Consider the following 18,303-nt stretch of genomic DNA (forward strand, 5'->3'; position numbering starts at 1 on the left):
AAGCATCTTACCACAGACTTTCATAAACAGCAACTTGACATTTTTTTATTTCAAGGATCGAGGAAGGGATTGAAGCAGCCGTTATCTTCCTGATATGCTGACATGATAATGGCGCCCTCAGGACTCTTCTGCCATCCAGCCACAGAGAAACACTGCTGTGAGACTATCCAGCCAAAAGTCTAACCCTTTTATTAAATTCAGTCTGATGCACTTTGTTCTGATGGATATGATACGGTTCGATGGATGTTTACCGCAGAACACTGCAGTGTCAGTGGGCGACAAACTTTTTCTGCGACGTGATGCCTTAAAACAAAGTGACTGCCACCTTGTCAAGGCGTGCGTATGGTGAGCAGCTCAACCAGAAAATGATTTTGCCTCTTCAGCTTGTTTGATTTGATTCATCGTTGCAGGAAGCCTGGAGGCTGAGAAGTCCTTAATATTTCACAAGATAGGAAGGAAAAACATACATGATGTGCATTTGAAGGCACACAGAGGAATGTTTTTTGTCCTATTAATTCAACACTCGGCTCATCTGGAGCAACATTTTCAATATTTATTTCACCATTTCACCAAAGCATAAGGAATCACATGCAGAGCTTTAATCATATAATCCACATGCATTAATAACTAATATTAGTAATAGCTTTTTTATAGCACATATCACAACACAGGTACAACATAAAAAAACAGGAAGTGTGAGTTTGAGAAGATATTTAAAGGAAGGCGACAGACATGTTTTCTTAATGGATTTTTATGAGCATTTTTGTAGTATTGGATTCTAAAAAGGAAGTGTCAAAATTTGAAGATTTTCTCAATTTAGCAAGAAGGTTGACAACTAGCTTGATGTAGTTCTGAGTTAATGAGCCTCATGGAAAGTTTTTTTTTTTTTTTTTTTTTTAAATGCGTCCTGGCAAAGCAAAAGCTACACGAACATGACTGATCAGCTGTTTCCGCTTCATTCATTGTCTTTGCCTGCAGAGAGCATGAAATATAACTGACACCAGCTGATATAAAAGAATAATTACAACTTATCTGATTTAACTTGATTCCTTGATGGACAAAATTTAGTTAGTTAGGTTTTTCTTCTTCCTCTTTATGTTTTGTTTTTTGTTTTGTTTTTTGTTTTTTTTTAGCTGGCAAGCAGCCAAGCATCTGGTTTTGTTCCAGGCTTCTTCTATTGTGCTGTGTTGCATTTTCTATTTGTGACATTTCAAAGGGTCCACTGACAGATTTTTGAACCATTAGTCGGGTGCGACCAGAGAATTGCTGCTGTCAGACAGAATTTCATTCACATTGTTAATGTTGCAGCCTCATGCACTAGATAAACAATAAATATGTGATATAAATGTATGCAGTTACTTCCCAGCAGGTCGACCAAGCAGTACAATCATTTGACTTCCAACCCTGCAGGACTGTCCATGACAAGACAAACACTCATTCAGAGGTCACAGTAGCTTTTGTTGCTGCTTCCACCTGCTCTTCATAATGTTCTATCCCTACTTCCAGCCAGCTATCAGGCACATTTAAAATCAGCTTTTACACTAGCAAAAATAAACTGAGACTAACACGTTTTTATCAGCTGAGGGGAGATGAATTAATTAGCACTGAATGTGGAAAAACAGGGCTATGAAATAGGGCCTGATCAGTATTATCTTTAACATCATTACAGGTTACAGTAGCCGCTTAGTGGCTGGGAAAACTTCTGTATTTGCTCAGCCGTGGTGGCAACAAATCTGTAGCCAGTCTTTGATTGGCTTATTTGGTCAAGATTAAAATGGCTCAAAAACTGTCCGGTTAATTCTTCTGACTTTTGTCATCTCTTGACTAGCTCCACTGGCAGGACAAACTTACATTAATTTACCCATTAAAACATTGTTAAATGGATTGGAACAAAATACTGCACAAACCTTCATTGTTTGCCAACTTGTACCAATTAGTCACAACATTAAAACCGAGTGTCGATTACTTGTATTGGTTCCCCTTGTGCCACCAAAACAGCTCTGACTCAGCTTCTGGTAAAGCTGGGGTTTTTCTGTGCTGTTTCTGGCACCAGAGTGTTGCTGGCAGATTCTTTGCATCCTGTAGGTTGTTGAGTGGGTTCTACATGGATCAGGCTTGTTCTGGTGCATCTCAAAGAAGCTTGATCACTTTGGGATCTGTAGAGTTTGGTTGCTGAGTTGCCCCTTGGGCTCTTGCTAATGTTCCACGAGCCCATTCCTCAGCTGCACTGAGGCTGTTCTTGGTCTGCAGCAACATGTAAGCAGTGTTTTTTTCACTGCATTGTTACAAGATAATTAATGTTGTTTACTTCACCTGTCAGTGGTTTTACTGCTGTGGGTGATCAGTTAAGTGCAGCCTCACAGATCCGCTCATGACTGGTCTCATTGATTAGCGAACAACATACAGAACTCAAGTAACATTAGCAGGCGTCGGTTTTAGCAGGACTGACGGTTGCTTTCACCTATGGAGAAGGGAAATGTAATCAGTGGGAGATTATATCAGCTGTATTTAATTAACATTAATGCCATAGCTTGCCTGCTGTCTGGAAAATGAGCTCCCTGCAAGCTGGTGTCTGCACTCGGCCCAAGGTCGATTTTGAGGGAAAGAAACAGTGTGTCAGGCATATTTAATCAACATTTTATATCTTCTTCTAGACATCTCACTCTCAGGTTGTAACATCTGATTATGAACTAAACTCAGAAGCAGGCACTTGGGCCTCTTCTTCCAGAGGACGATATTACAGATGTAAGCTACATCGTTGAGTGTAAATAATTTAGAACTTTTGGTACCGGTCTGATGTATGATGATATCCAACTCCAGCACTGTTGCCAACATGATCAGTAGATTATCAGTTTGTCACCTGCATGTCAGTTGTTTATCAAGCAAAGTGGCATCAGTCCCAAATCCTCACAAGTGAGGAGCTGCTGTTTTTATTTGAAAAAATTTGAAATGGGCCTGAACAGTTAATCAGATTCAGATTGAACAATTTGAAATTGCAGTATCACAATTACTAAATAGCAAAAGCTGCAATTCAAGATATACAAGTTGTGGCTAATAAATATTGAGACTAATACTGTAAATTTATGCTACTTGGTTCGGATTCACATGCTGTGGATCGACTGAAATAAACCCGGTCTCTTTATTTAATAGCCACACATCATACATTTCAAGTGCATCTTACGTGCTTCATCACATGTTTTAAATCAATTCCAAAGTGAATATTGAACTGAAACATGACCAAATCAAATCAGAATCTGTCTGAGAAATTTCACTTTGTTATTATATTTTCAAATCATTCAAGCCTATTATTGAGAAATTGTAAATTTTTGTGGTTTTGTAGGGAACAAACAAGCAGTTAACAGATGCCAATTTTAGTTCTGGGAAGCTGCCAAGAACATTTTTTATGATTTTTTTGTAAAACTGATAGATTACGTAATTAATTGAAAATGCGACCTACAGATTGATCCATACCAAAATGAACTCTTACAGCTGTAATGCTGAAATCATAATGGAAACCAGACACTGACATCACAGGAAATGTCATCTTGTTTGTTTTGATGTAAGCATCAAGATGTTGTCTATTACTGAGGAAATCATATCTAATTTCTTATTTCCAGTTTCCTTTCCTGGTTTATTACTGCTTGTCAGAAGCAGCACTTGGACTGAAACCAAGTTGCAGCTTTGGTCGGCCTCTTTACCCCAGCTGAGGCGCTGGAACAGAGAACGGAGCGGAAGCTGCTTCGGATGCACTGACTTGTTGTTAATGCGCCGACAGTGATGAGCTGACATTTGCCATTGACGGCTTTGTTCTGCATGAGTGTTCTTGCGTCTGCTCGAATCACGTTGTCGACAAAGTTGTGATGATTTCTGGTGAAATGCAGTCACAGCGCTGCACACCTCCCCCAGGCGTCACCAAAGCCATTTCCGCTGTGAAGGTGGGCTAAAGTTGGCAAACGAAGAAAGAGGAGAGCTCTGCAGTGAGGAGACGAACCTGCTGGTCATCAGCTGTGGGATTTCCAGGCAGAATAAACCTTCAGGCCAGGTCCATCAGTCTCTCCTCTCACGCTCATTTAATACAAGTCGGTTTTATATATTATTTTTCCTTATTCTTCCATTTTCTCTGAAGCAGCTTTGAAGAACATCATGATTGGTTATCTACAGGTTGCTGTGACCTTTCTCAGGATCTCCAGGTTCCATCTGTTGTGATGCACACAGAGTAAATGGTAGTAGCCACCGAGCAGCATGCACTGTGATGTGCTCAGTAGGCCACTGCAGCTCTTTGTTGGATGGTAAAAATTGAGTGTGTTGCTTTCTCATCTGGCCCCATTCAGAGAAATGAGAAGGTTATGTTGTTCGCACAGGGCTGCTGCCAGTCCGAATTAGGGCTACATGATAAATAACATCAGTATTGGCACTGCGTTTTGTGCACGTGCAATACTCAGATCAAATGAAGTGCACTGTAAAGTCCAGCAAATGAACTCAAACACATTCCCCTACAACTGTATTTGCTGCTTGAGGCAAAAAAACAAAATAAATGAAAAAAGTCACACAGTGCTTGTTTTCAAGGACCGAAAAGAGTGTGATAGAACAGAATTTATTGTGACTTATGAGTTCTTCCACTGAGTTGTTATTCTTCTGCTATGTTTGAAGGTTTTACATGTGCACGGCAAAATGAGCAATGCTGGAATAGAACATTTGGTTGCAAAAAAGGCTGCATAATAAATGGAATCATGATCATAATAATGAACATGATCAACTGCGATATCAAAGCTTAAAATGTTCTGCTTTTATTAAACAGCCCATGTAGATAAAATTACTTAGTTTTATCTCGATTAAATCTGACATAAAAACACCCTATTTCACTCTTCACACATCTGTCTAAGTTGCTATGCTGCAAAATCTGAGTGGGGACTAGAGGCTTCTCTGTGCACCGCCGTCTACATAACATCTACAGAAGCCTGCATGTGAAGCATTTCGGGTGAATTGTTCTGTCTGTTGATAAGCAGTTGTTTACCAAATCAGTCGTTTTGGGTATCATTTTATTTGTATTTTGTACTTAAGCAGGAATGTAGCTCAACATAGAAGTGAAAACAGTGCTGTGCTGTGGAAAAATTATCTCACCCTCAACAAACCCTGACCTCAACCCCATCCAATACCTTCAGGATGAATTTGTTTTTTCCATTTTGGGCTGAAAACCTCCAACCAAAGGCAACATGTTTCTGTCTTTTGTATCCCTTCATATCCTGTCGTTCAGCCTGGCATGTGTGTGGTATTAGGGTTAAATGTTGAAATGAAATAAATGACAGCTTGTAGAGATGATCCTCCTGGTAGATTCAGCGAGGAAGGAAAAAAATTAAGCACCCCGTGAGCCAGCTGCTGGATGTATTTGGATATCTAACTACTCATACAAACGCATTATGGAGGTGATTAATGTGTTTTTCCACTTAGTCTGACATCTGTGTCTGCCTTTCTGTCTTCCACAGTGAGCTTCATGGACTGCAGAGCAGGGAAGGTGTGGTTCAAGGTTGGGGATTCGTCTGATTTCAGCGTGACTGAGGAAGGTGTGGTCTACGCCCTGCGGCGCCTCAGCCTGGTGGGAAAGGAAAAGGCCGTGGTGGTGGTCTACGCTCATGATCTGCAGTCCAAACAGGTCTGGAAGGCCAGAGTTCACCTCCATCTTCGTCCAAGCAGCAGCGCCACTGGACCTGAGCAGGTACAACAGTACAGCAGTTGTTTCCATGTCGTCCCTCGTGTAGTATTCACCTATTTACTGTCAATAACCACAACAGGAGTCTTTAATTATACTGTTTTGTTTGCAGACACACAGCATTTTCAATTTCCTGCTAACATTGTTTGATTAAAGAGACACCAGAGACAGATCTTGATTTTCTGATCTGCTGTTGTTTTTATTTACAGTTGAGGCGCACTCAACACTTCCTCTGTGCGCTTCTGTCGTCTTGATAAATTCAGTAAAACATAATTTTCTACAGCGCTAATTCTACACAAAGAGCATCATGTCATTCTCAACAGTGCTGCTCTCAGAAACAGAGCAGTTTCCATTCAGTAATGACTTTCAGCCACTAGCAGTTTGGCCATTTTAATCACACTTAAGCCAGTGTCAATGAAACTCACATATTTTCAGTTGAAAGCCTTAGAGTGCACTCTTCACGTGACTTTAATGTGAAAACATATTGAAAAATGTTGAGTTTCACTGACATTACAAGCAATTGATAATTAAAGGTGAGTAAGTGATGATTATGGCACAACAATTGTACAAGAGGAAATGGTGCTGTGAACATTTACATGGTGCTGAGTTTACTGTGAGGGCGACAAAAGTACTGGTAATTCCTCTATTAAAATAATTGAAATGTATACTGATTTTTTTAAATGAATGCTTTTTAACATAGCCTTTTTTTTTTTTTGCCTTTTTCAATTCTGATTTCTTGAGTTATCACGGTAAGTGATGCTTAAATGTGACATCATGAAACAATATTAATAGCTCTCTTAAGCCAAAAGCTGCTGGTAGGATTCAAAGGCATGTGACAAAACAACAACAAAATTACACAAAATTATCAGAAGCCAGAATCTTTAAAAACAGAAAGAATCATTGCATTTTCAACTTTGCAGTGGTCCTTGAACAAATCATGTTCAAGTTCTGTCAGAAAATTAACCAAATGAAAGCTTATAAAACTATGATGTTGCATCAAAATCACTTTATTTTACAATGCTAATTTTAAAAATGTACCTGAAACAGTTTGCACCAGATTCTGTACAAGTCAAAAGTCTGTGTTCCTTGTTGCAACCAGGAAACTGAGTGACTCAGCTGAAACCAACAATCACATGACAAAAAAACATTTAATCTTTTAAGATGAACTGCAGGTTGCGTTTACTCAGAGCAAGTGGGAACCATGTGTGAAAGCAAATTAAAACTAGAAGGATTAAAATGTCAATAGCATGTAAAGTCACCACCTCTGTCCAGCACTGGTAACATCACCACTTCTTGTGCATGTTGATTCCAGGTTTCAATTTTTTTTTTTGATAATTACCAAGAAATTTTTTTTCATCTTAATGATTTCTGACATTATAACTGTGTTTTACTGCACAGAGGACATTTAAGTTTTCTCTATTTGTAGCCATGGTTGTGCTGCTTCCAATTAAGGTCCAGGACTTTATATTACGGTGAAAAATGAGCCTGCAGAGACCAAAATGTGACAAGAGGGAAAACACTCAGAAACTGCTCAGGGTTTAGAGAATTAATAGGCTCATAACTGGTTAATAGTATCATGTTCAAGGAGTCCTTATTGCATTTATTATTTCCAATATTCCAAAAAATTTTATTCAACCGCTGTTGCAGGTACGCGTTCCACATACCTTCATTTGAGTCTGAGGAAGCCAGCGTGTGTTCGAAATGTAATTTCTGCCCCACCACTAACCGTCTCCACCCCCTGCTTCACTACGAGCAGATATAAAATCACAGCTTTTCCAGCCCAGCAGGCGTCTGAGGTTGGCCAAGTGCTGATTGCAGAGACAAAGCGAGTCAAACAGCCATCTGTTAGTTTGTTTCATGTACAACAGTGATAATAAGGCCCTCTGCATGTATTTAGACAAGGCGGTGGCTTTGATTGGCTGTTCTTCTAAACAGAGCCCAGAAATAGCCGGCTACCATATGCTTTAGCTGCTATCAGCATCGCTCGCTGCAGTCGACGAGGAGGAGAATCACAGAGAGTGAAAGAAGCTGTCAACAATCCTTCATAAGGAAAACTCATGAGGAACAGCCATGGCAGTTAACAGCCCGTCATTTGGCAGGGGAGCAGAGTCAGCAGCGCTGAGCCCTTCAGCTGAGGGGCAGGAGCAGGGCTGTTATCAAATGAAACTGTAGAGTGAGACAAGCAGGCGCCACCTCCACAGCCCTCCAAGCTCCAAATGTCAGTGCAATCCACCTCATTCATACGAAGAGTTCAGTCTCTGACCTTTCTGACCTTCTAGAGGAATGTGATGTGCATCATTTTTAAAAAATGAGTACAGTTTTCAAATCATGCAAAGTTTGAACAGATTCCTCAAGTGTGATGCTCACATGTGCACACTACTACTTTGTCTTGCCTGGAGTCATTTTTATTCTATGTCAGGAGACAAGAATGGAAAATAAGCAATCACAGTTTTGTAAAGAAGCAGCAAATAATGACTATCAAAAGAACGCGTCATTTGGAGCAGGAATCCTTACACTCTGGGTGGAGTGAAACTGTGCTTCAGCACATAAGGAGCTGTTTGAATCATGAGTTCAGTAATCAGTTATGAAATGCACTGCATTGTTACATCTTTTACATCATCTTGAAACATCTATTCAGTCATTATAGAAAGAGATCACCGAATAAAACATCTTAGCGCCCCTGTGAGAACAATATAGACAAACCAATAATATATTTCTGCTGTATGGAGAGCTGCTGTACATCGAATGAGACGCTGTTCAGACAGCAGCAGCCATAAATGAAACCCCAAACCAGCAGCTACATAATTGTTCCGAGTCGCAAAAATACAATTACAATGTGGAGTGTAGATGCTGTGAACAGCATTAGATCATTGACTGGACTGCTTCAATGTGCAAAACAATATCCTCATTCTTCTCTTCACCACAGTCAGGAGACCTGCACTGAAGCTCAAACATACTCATCCTTCTTTCACTAGACAGGCTTTCTAGTTATGTTGAAGTTCTGTCCTATTTTTCCTGATAGCAACCAGATTAACAGTTTTTTTCTTGACATCAGCTGCATCATGTTACGTTTGTTAGTCATACCATATAATACAAGTGTGTAACCAGAGAGATCAAATAACTACCTGGTCCACAGCATTATTATAAAACCTGAGTCACATTCAGTGCTCAACTGCTTAGTCTCTATTCAAAGGTTATTCCATTTAGTCAGTAATTCCATTTCTTTTCCTGCTATTTTCATTGCTGTTAAAGAGCCCATATTATGCACATTGGCTTGTTTTTAATTTTATTTTGCTGATCTGCTAGAATACCTGCTTGAATGTTCAATAAATACAGAATTTTTCTCATAATATACATTGCAGCAGCATCTTTTCTCACCCTGTCAGAAGTGTGGTGCCTGTCTCTTTAAGGCACTGCTCCCAAAAAGTTCAGTCTGTTCTGATTGGTTAGCTAGCCCGACAAATGTCAAGTAATTTTGGTTTTGTATCTCATTCTTCAAATGTCATCACATGATGACACAGATAAGTAATGGAAGAAACACCTGGACTTCAAATCAGGTGTTTCAGGCAGGTAAGGAAAAGTGTTTTCTGTGGGAGAGAATGACTCCCTTGCATTCACAAAAAACAGCTATATAACACACTGGAAGAAAGGGAGAAACAAAGACCTTATTATGGGCTCCTAAAAATAGTACAAGTGGAACTCACCACATTCTCTGCAATTGTTTTTTAATTAAACATCACTTCTAGTCATTTTTTTACCTTGTAAAAATGTCCCTATAGTGTCTTTTATAGATACAAGAAGACACGTCATCTAAGTATAAATTAGCAGTCAACGTCATGACTGAAACTGACCTTGAAACTGCAGCATATTGATGACCGTCTCAAAAACCTGGATTCTAACATCTATGGTTGAATTACTTCAAGATTAAAACTTGGAGTGTCAGCAGAGACGAAAGTGAGCTGGTGTGCTCCAGCTAAAGCAAGTGGGGAGGGTTGAGTGCAAAGACAGAGGCAGGGATTTCATGGATCTGCACATTGTAGAGGAAACAACAGTGTAGAGTTACACGTAAGCTATTTTGAGGCAGGAAGGGATTATTTCATGGAAAAACCTTCTAAATATGCAACTTGGATACACAGAAATGAGTTCTCAGGGATTTAACCAATGACCGAAGAGAGACTTAGAAAGACTTAGAACATTTTGCTGAAAACATGTGGTCCTCCCCTTATTCAGATCACTTCCTCATGAAATCACTTTGAAATGTAGTCGTTAAGCTAAGCTATAGCTCATTTACATGACAGTCTGTCATTAACATCACTGACTGTAATTCCGGTGTCAGATCATCCTTCTTCATCAGTTTGTATGGTTAGTAACATGATAACTCAGTTCTCTTTTGTATTCACTTTGACAAAGCGCCAAATGAATTTGTTTGTCGCGTTTGTTGGGGTGATTCATGAATGAAACTTAATTAAATTTGCTGAGAACACCTATTCCTGTCTCCAAGGTCAGTGGCTGAACTCCTCTTGAGCCGCAGGTGAATCATGGGAGGGCAGAGTAAATGAGAAGCGCTTCCTTTTCCTTATCGTCGTCTTTGAACCCTGCAGCGTCGCTGCTGAGTGCCCAGTCATGCAGATCTGTGGCTGCAGAGGACACACACACCCACTTGGTGACAGGTGGTGGTCATTTATCAGGCACACTATAATGAGGGCATTAATCCAAGCCAGTGGAATGAGGTCAGAAATATCCTGAGTCACCAAGCCTTCCCAGAACTCAGCTGTGCCGTGTGCATTTGTGTGTCTGTGTGTGTCTAGCCTTGCGCACAAAATACACAATGCTTGTTTACTGTCTCTGCAGGTAAAGCCCAGTGATGCAACACTGACTCAGCAGGTACCAGAGATCTTGTTTCCATGGCGCAGCGTGGTTGTCAGGGGTGATGGCACTCTGAGGCGGGTGAAGAGGGACTGGGTCATTCCGCCTATCAACGTCCCCGAGAACTCACGAGGACAGTTCCCCGAGGACCTAGTCAGGGTAAGACACACTCTCACACAAAAGCAAGCCTGTCTTACAGTAGATGTGAGGACCCTGCACTGACTCGCCCTGAAGCCATAAAACAAGAGAAATGCAACAAAGCAAAGAACATAAAAGCACATACCTTCATTAAAATAATCAGATGCGATTGGACAACAACAAAATCTAACTAATCAAATGCATTTTAAAAAACAAGAGTATGTTGTTAGTTATCACCCAGGCAGACCTACCACAGCCATACAAAGCTGCATGAAAAGTGAACGCAGCTTCACCTTGCATTTAAAGCTTGCGACACAGAAAAGCCCACTCAGATGACCTGAGAGGTCTACGAGCCTGTCAGAGATGTACGGTGGAGCAAGACGATGCACCTGATTCTAAGACAAGGAGTAAGAATTCCAAAGTCAGCTAGAAGCCGATGCAGACATCTAAAAATGTGCTTCCATGGGACAAATACATTGTATTTTTGGATAATGTGAAACAGCAGCAGAGTGAGAATTGGACCACAGGGGATGACACATTATAATACCAGACGTAAAGGGTCAGATTTAGAGGAGATGATGTTATATAAATGTGCATTATTTTTGTTTATAGATATCCAGCTTTATGTACATGTCTACATTTAGAGTGTTTCTCTTTTCTGCTGCAGTCTTCTTTATGGCTCCTCCATCTGCACTTTGTTTACGCCTCCTTTTCAGATGGAGAGAATTTTTCCAGTAAAACCAACCGTCTTCAATACTGTGACCTCAGTAAATGAGCACAATACAGAGTCATCCTCTGTATATCTCCTCCGATTATTTGCAAGATCCTCCCTTAAGTCTATATGCAGCGAGGAGAGGGCTGCACCATGCACTTATTCTAACACAAAGCGTTACTCCATCCTGCTGCATTGTAAATGCAACACACACGTTTGGAACAAAATGCCTCACATCTGCAACCAAAATACAGGCACAAAAGCACAGTAAATCTGATCAAAAAAGATATAGAAATATATTTTCGCTTTAAGCTGAAGGTAAGAAAACTACTGTGTCAGACCTTTTGACTTGTTAGCTGTCTTCCAGTGTCTGAAATGGATTAACAGGCAGCCAAACTCTTTTCTTGAATCACCTCCTCTTTCAAAAATTAAACTTGCTAGTTCAGACAGGCCGCAAAGTCAAGCTCAGCCCACAGTCTTTGTACATCAGCTGATTGCACCTGATCTCAATGTCACCCCACATCAGCGGAGGGCTCAGTTGATTCCCTCTTATGAATCCAATTGGCAAATCTCAATGAGAGCGTCCTATTTAAGCTACTTCAGTCTACCTTCCCCTTGCTGTGTCTTCTGCTCTGCTCTAGTCTTTAAATACATGCACACTTATGCCACGTTTACACCCAGTGTCCACACTTTTCTGGAATATCATGACTCTAAAATAGAGACTTTAGGAAACAATGCTGCCACTGTTTGTTTTTTTGTCTATATATTATTTTTTTGGCCTTTTCCGGCTTTATTAGACAGGTGCAGTGTAGACAGATTGACAGGAAAATGAGGGAGAAGACATGCAGCAAAGGGCGGCGCGAGCAGGGATCGAACCCGGGCTGCTACGTCGGGGACCAGCCCCTATACATGGTTCGCCTGCTTAACCTGTTGAGCTATACCAGCGCCCATTGCCCCTGTTTTAGTATGAAAGCTCCAGCGATGTGTTTTTGATTTGACATTGACACCCATGTTCAATGGATGGGGATTGTTTTTGGTTTTTACAGTGTAACTGCGTGGATACAGCCTTTGCTGTTGCTCTTTCTGCCTTAGACTTTCCACATATGGTATCCAACAGAAGTGAGCAAACCCCTGAGCAGCGTCAATTAAATGTCAAGTGATTAAAAATTTTAAAAAAAACATCACAGAAATTACTTTATCTCCTCGTTGAACACTCGAGTATTTGTTCTCGTTTAAAATTACAAGCAGTTCAGATTTACTATGTTAAAAATTCAGGCCACACAGTAGCAGTTCTATGCAACAAAAGTCAGTCATTAGTGTTCAAAGTCTTTGATTTTTTTCAGTAGGACACACATGGAGGATACCAGCATTGCACTAATTTCTAGAGAAATGTTGTGCCATTCATCAGACTGTTTATTACAGGGGTTGTGTTGCTCTGCCTTTCTCTTCGAAATAACCCAGATGTTTGATTGGAATCAAGTCAGGCAGCATACTTGGCCAGATCATAGCTTTTACTTTTATCATTGTTATTTCACCAACACTTTTTACACTCATGCAGCCCAATATCGTCACAGTCCCACCTCTGTGCTTCACTGTCAGGACTATGCAATCACTGTAGTAGTCCTGATCAGGTTCCTGCTGGACCCCATCTTAGCCAAACAAATTTGTCTTGGTGTCATTTGACCTAAGTATGTGCTCCGAATATTCGTCAAGCTTCTTTTAATTTTATTTAGCAAAATTTGACGTATCAGTTTTGTAATAAAGAGCAAACCAGGTCTTTTTTTTTCTTGGGCATTGTCCATAGAGTGTGAGGTATAGAACATCTGTCACATTGTCTGAGCTGTCAGAGAAGCTGCAACTTCCACTGATTAACACCTGTACCAGTGTCAGTGTAATTCTTTTTGATGTGGAGCCATGATGTAGACATGCAGATAGCAAAAGCCTGTGGGTCCAAACCTGAGAAACATGTTGTGTATTTTGTATGTTATTTATGTTTATGCAGTTATCCCTACTGAAAATCATATTCAACTGTTAATTTTTAAAATAGTGCAATTATTGAGAAGTAATACAGTTTGAATCATTTGACTTCTGAGTGATATTGCACAGAGGTGTCCTCACTATTGTATTCTGTGTGCATGTGGAACAGCGGGGAGGTCCCAGAACAGAGACATACCGTCGAATATAACTCACTGCAGATGGAAATTTCAATTTTCTTTGACCAAAGTGATTTTGACTGAAATATTGTATAAACCAAAATTGTTATCAAGATAAAAAGAAATCCATCAATACTAAACACCTGTCGAATATAAACAAAATAGGTTTTACAGCCTTAGTTTTCTGTGAGCTTTCAGAAAATAATGGAGTGAAAACCCTGTGTTGACTCCTCACCATAACGTCTGCCATGTGGCAGATGGAGCACTTCTGCCTGTAACCTGATTACCTTAACAGCTTGAGCAAGATCTCATCTGCTGCAGTCTACATATGACTTTAACTAACAACTAGAAAGCCAATACAAAGTGAAAAGTAAATATTATATAGCATTTTCACTTTCTCAGTTTGCATTGTGTTCTCTTTTTTTATCAAAGAAAGCAATGCAGAGCTGAATAGCCCCCACACATCACAGGTTTTTTCTTTCTTCTTTGTCTGGATATGTGACTGCTGCATTACAGATAACATGACCTTGATGAGTACTATATGCAAGGACATAACCTAAACAATTAAACCTCCACCATCTATAGGAGCTTGAGATGCTGCTGAAAGCTCTTAAAGCTTGTAAAGAGAATTTAAAGCCCTTTTCAGACATATAGTATGCAACACTGCTGCTTCATCAATGTGCTAAACTGAAGTGAAGATTCTGTCATTCAGACAAAGGTCACTTTTATGTTATGTTCCACAGAACTTCATTCAGACATGCATCTGACAGTGATAGAGAGAGCTACAGTGCATGCACAATATTTGCTGTGCATGTGAAACTGGATCGTCAATTTTTTGCACATTTCTTGCATTTCAGACTAATATGGAAAATGCTGTGATATAAAGACAATACAAGAAATCTACACCCAGCACGACCCCGAGAGAAAATGCTGACATTACACTTCTGCACACACTTTAGAAAATAGGACGGCACTTTCCAAAAGATAGGACAATGAAAGGTTTCTGTCTTGTTTTGGTTTCCCAGTTCATGTGCAATCCCATCCATCCATCCTCTATACACCGCTTTATCCTCATTAGGGTCGCGGGGGGTGCTGGAGCCTATCCCAGCTGACTTGAGCGAAGGCAGGGGACACCCTGGACAGGTCACCAGTCTGTCACAGGGCTACACATAAAGACAAACAATCACACTCACATTCACACCTACGGGCAATTTAGAGTGATCAATTAACCCCAGCATATTTTTGGACTGTGAGAGGAAGCTGGAGTACCCGGAGAAAACCCACGCATGCACGGGGAGAACATGCAAAATCTATGCAGAAAGATCCCAGGTCCACCCCAGGATTCAAACTGGGATCTTCTTGCTGCTAGGCGAAAGTGCTAACCACTACTTCACTGTGCAGCTCTGTGCAATCCCATGTTCAGTAATTTTACCACCTTGACTTACAAGTATGGTTGTTACATAGAAAATCCAACGACACACAATAGAATATATTCACTTTGCCACGTGATAAAAAACAACAACATTAAGTAGCTTATATTATATCTGTCATGCAGAGAGAAAAAACAGTTAAATATTCATGAACCTGCTGCAGAGTAATCTTGTGCTTATCTATCCTTCAGTCGTCTGAACTCAAAAATCCACTGGTTGATCTGAAGCCATGTGTACTTTTGTTTTTCTCGTTGTCCAAATTACACAATTGATCAGCCAGATATTGTAAAAACTGAAAGAACTGTCAGACTTTCAACCTTCTGACCGTCTTTGAAGTGCTCCTCTGTGACATGCAGTTTTGTCTGAAAATTTAACCGAATCTAAACTTAAAATCATGGCACTCAATCAGCATCACTTTATTCTCAAAGTCTTGTTTAAAGATTTGCTGTTTGCACTGATTTCTGTAAAAATGAAGTAGCTACTGCACTCCTCATAAATTATTGACTCCTCTGCAACCTTCACATGATAAAAAATTTAGGGGCTACTTAGCAGAACTGTGCTGAATTGCAATTTGTGTTTGTGGCGCCCCGTTTCGACAATATTGGTAACACCTGTGGGCATTTGGAAAAAAGCGTGCATGAATTCTCTCTACTTCTATCCATAGTTGTGTGGCATTAATGGAAGTGCAAGATTTTATAGAAATTACCCCATCATGAGCAAAAAAAACATCCAGAATCTGCATTGAGTTTATTGGAAAGCAGTGGATGTTTAAAAGTTAGTGTTTTTAGGGGTGTTTATGTAGTTTTTTAAGCCGTCATTACAGACAGCAGAGACATGATATAAACTGAAGGAGAGATTGAAGGTTCCAGCTGTGCTCCATTTAGGGACACTGTGGTTCATGGTCGCTGGCACACCATTAAGTACACTTCTGAGCTCAGATTATTTTGTTAAATAAACTGCTCTCTGCTATCACTTTGCTGCATCATCTTTATTCAGCAATCACTCTGACACGGCGAGCTTGTTACATGTTGGTCAGATTGTTTCATTTGCGTGACATTTGGTTGCCAAATTTTAAGGGGAAAAAGTCATATTGGTTGCTTTAATTACAAGTGGCTCTGAAAATGAGAAACCAGCAAGAGATGTCTCACAGGTTCCCTGTTGAGAACAAGTTGAACTGTATGAATGAGCAGAAAAGCAGCAAAGTAAATGTGATTTCTATTTGGATCATTTGTTCAGTGCTTGTATTCTTGCCCACTGATTCCACCAAAAACTCTTAAGATGAAGTGGTGAACTTAATAAAACAGCCTCAATTAAATCAATTTGGATCCTTTAGAATATCTAGCCTATCTCCATCCTTTTTCTGAGCTTTGTAAACATGTCTGCGAGCACGTCGAGGCCTGTCTTCTCAGCGCTGCCTCTCTCCTCTCTGCTTTGATGATATGGACAACATGCAAGATATTAATGGAGCATCACAATTTATTTTGACTTCAGCTCAAATCGCATTTCCTATACTGATACAGCAGCAGCCTCAGGCGTTCGCTGAGTGTTGCCTGTGCGAGCCTAAAGTCATCGTGACACACGAGACACATCCAGGTCAAACTCAGAAACTTTCGCTTCACTTGTATTTTATTATTTTCTTACCTTAAAAGAGACAGTCACACTTATTGAGAAGAAATATCTCCAAAAATACACTGACAGATGCAGACGCTCACAAAGAAGTGGGAAAAAAAAGATGTTTATTCTTTGCAGATGTTTTTTTTTTTTATCTTGTTACTCTGTTATTTTGTTACTTGCCACATTGGTTTTTGTTCCAGCTCTATCTTCTGTGTTTCCTTCTGTGAATTCACTACAATTACTTCTCTGCTGTGCCCGTCCTTCCTCTTCCCCTCTCTGTGTTTGCTGTAGATCCGCTCGGACCGAGACAAGAACCGGATGCTGCGTTACAGCGTGACGGGCCCCGGGGCCGACCAGCCTCCAACTGGCATCTTCATAATCAACCCAATCTCAGGCCAGCTGTCGGTCACCAAGCCTCTGGACAGAGAACACATCTCCAACTTTCACGTAAGACTCACAGAAAATTAAATGTTCAATGTTTCAGTCTCGTTTCCAGACTGAGGTCTCTCTTCTCTCATTTCTACTGTACTCTCAAACTCCAAACACTGTAGTCCTCTTTCAAACACTGTTAGTATTATTGCGGCTTCATCAATATCTTAAGAAACAGAAACAGGTGACTTTTACTTGTTCAGACACAGTGTATGTTCGGCATTCACCATACAGAGGAGACTTTATGCATGTGAATGCACCAATAAACAAAAGGCTAAATGTAACTCTGGTACATAACAAATGATTTACCTGCAACTTACAAACTTGTAAACTGTAACTACTCATTGTGACTTGATATTACATCTTGATCAATCCTGTCTTCATGTCCAGGATATTTTATGATCATAAGTAATGAATGAAGTTAGTGCTGCTCCTTGTGCATAAATACACACTAGTCTCTCTTTGGAGATGTTCATATGGGTCCTGCTGCTGGTTGATGCTGCAGGTATTTAATAGCCTCAGAGAAAAGAGTCTTGCAAACAGCTGGAAGCCACAAACTAAACTTCAACTCCTGTGATTGTTGTGCCAATACCCAAATTACAATAACAGTTGTTGGGTCTCATTAACCTGCCAGGCTCTGTATTTGTATTTGTTTTTATAGACATTTCCGTTTGTAGTTAATAATAAGATGTGCTGACCCGAGCAATGGGAACACATTAAAATATAGAGTAAATTTTCATATATATATATATATATATATATATATATATATATATATATATATATATAGTCACTGTATTTATAAGGGCTGAAGTCAATCAAAAAAAGTCTTGTTCAACTCAAACTGCTTTCTGTTCAATAGACCGATTGGTTGCATGGGGAAAAAAATCTGCTCTTTATCTCAGAGTGAACTAAATGGGTCACAGTGCACCGTGTACACTCTACATACTTGTGTTTATAAATAGTTTGATCATGATGATAAATTATAAAAACACAGAATGCTAGTATCTGCAGCATATTAAGCATATTATGCAAACCTGGTTATTTTGTACTTATTTATAATTTATATGATTTCTGAAATTAGTACTATATCAACTTGTGGTCCCTGCTCAAGAAATCTTGTGGAAAATAACCCCGTTTAGGTTAGCCTACTGTTTTTAGATGATCTGCCATGCTGGTTGTTGACCTGCGATGTTCATTTCTTTTCATTTCTTTATTTATTTGGAAGGGACGGTGCGTATTAATAAATGAACA

General features: G+C 39.9%; 1 protein-coding gene across 1 annotated transcript in view; it reads left to right on the top strand.

The window, feature by feature from the left end:
* The window catches only part of LOC110949342 (cadherin-2-like), a 110,935-nt gene that overhangs the window by 49,959 nt on the left and 42,673 nt on the right, over window positions 1–18,303 (top strand). Inside the window, exons 3-5 of the mRNA XM_022191325.2 lie at window positions 5,484–5,713; window positions 10,559–10,732; window positions 16,912–17,067. Of these exons, the coding sequence (XP_022047017.2) occupies window positions 5,484–5,713; window positions 10,559–10,732; window positions 16,912–17,067 (560 nt within the window). The remainder of the gene's footprint in view (window positions 1–5,483; window positions 5,714–10,558; window positions 10,733–16,911; window positions 17,068–18,303) is intronic.

This window comes from Acanthochromis polyacanthus, chromosome 4 (assembly GCF_021347895.1).
Source record: "Acanthochromis polyacanthus isolate Apoly-LR-REF ecotype Palm Island chromosome 4, KAUST_Apoly_ChrSc, whole genome shotgun sequence".
Classification (NCBI taxonomy): Eukaryota; Metazoa; Chordata; class Actinopteri; family Pomacentridae; genus Acanthochromis; species Acanthochromis polyacanthus.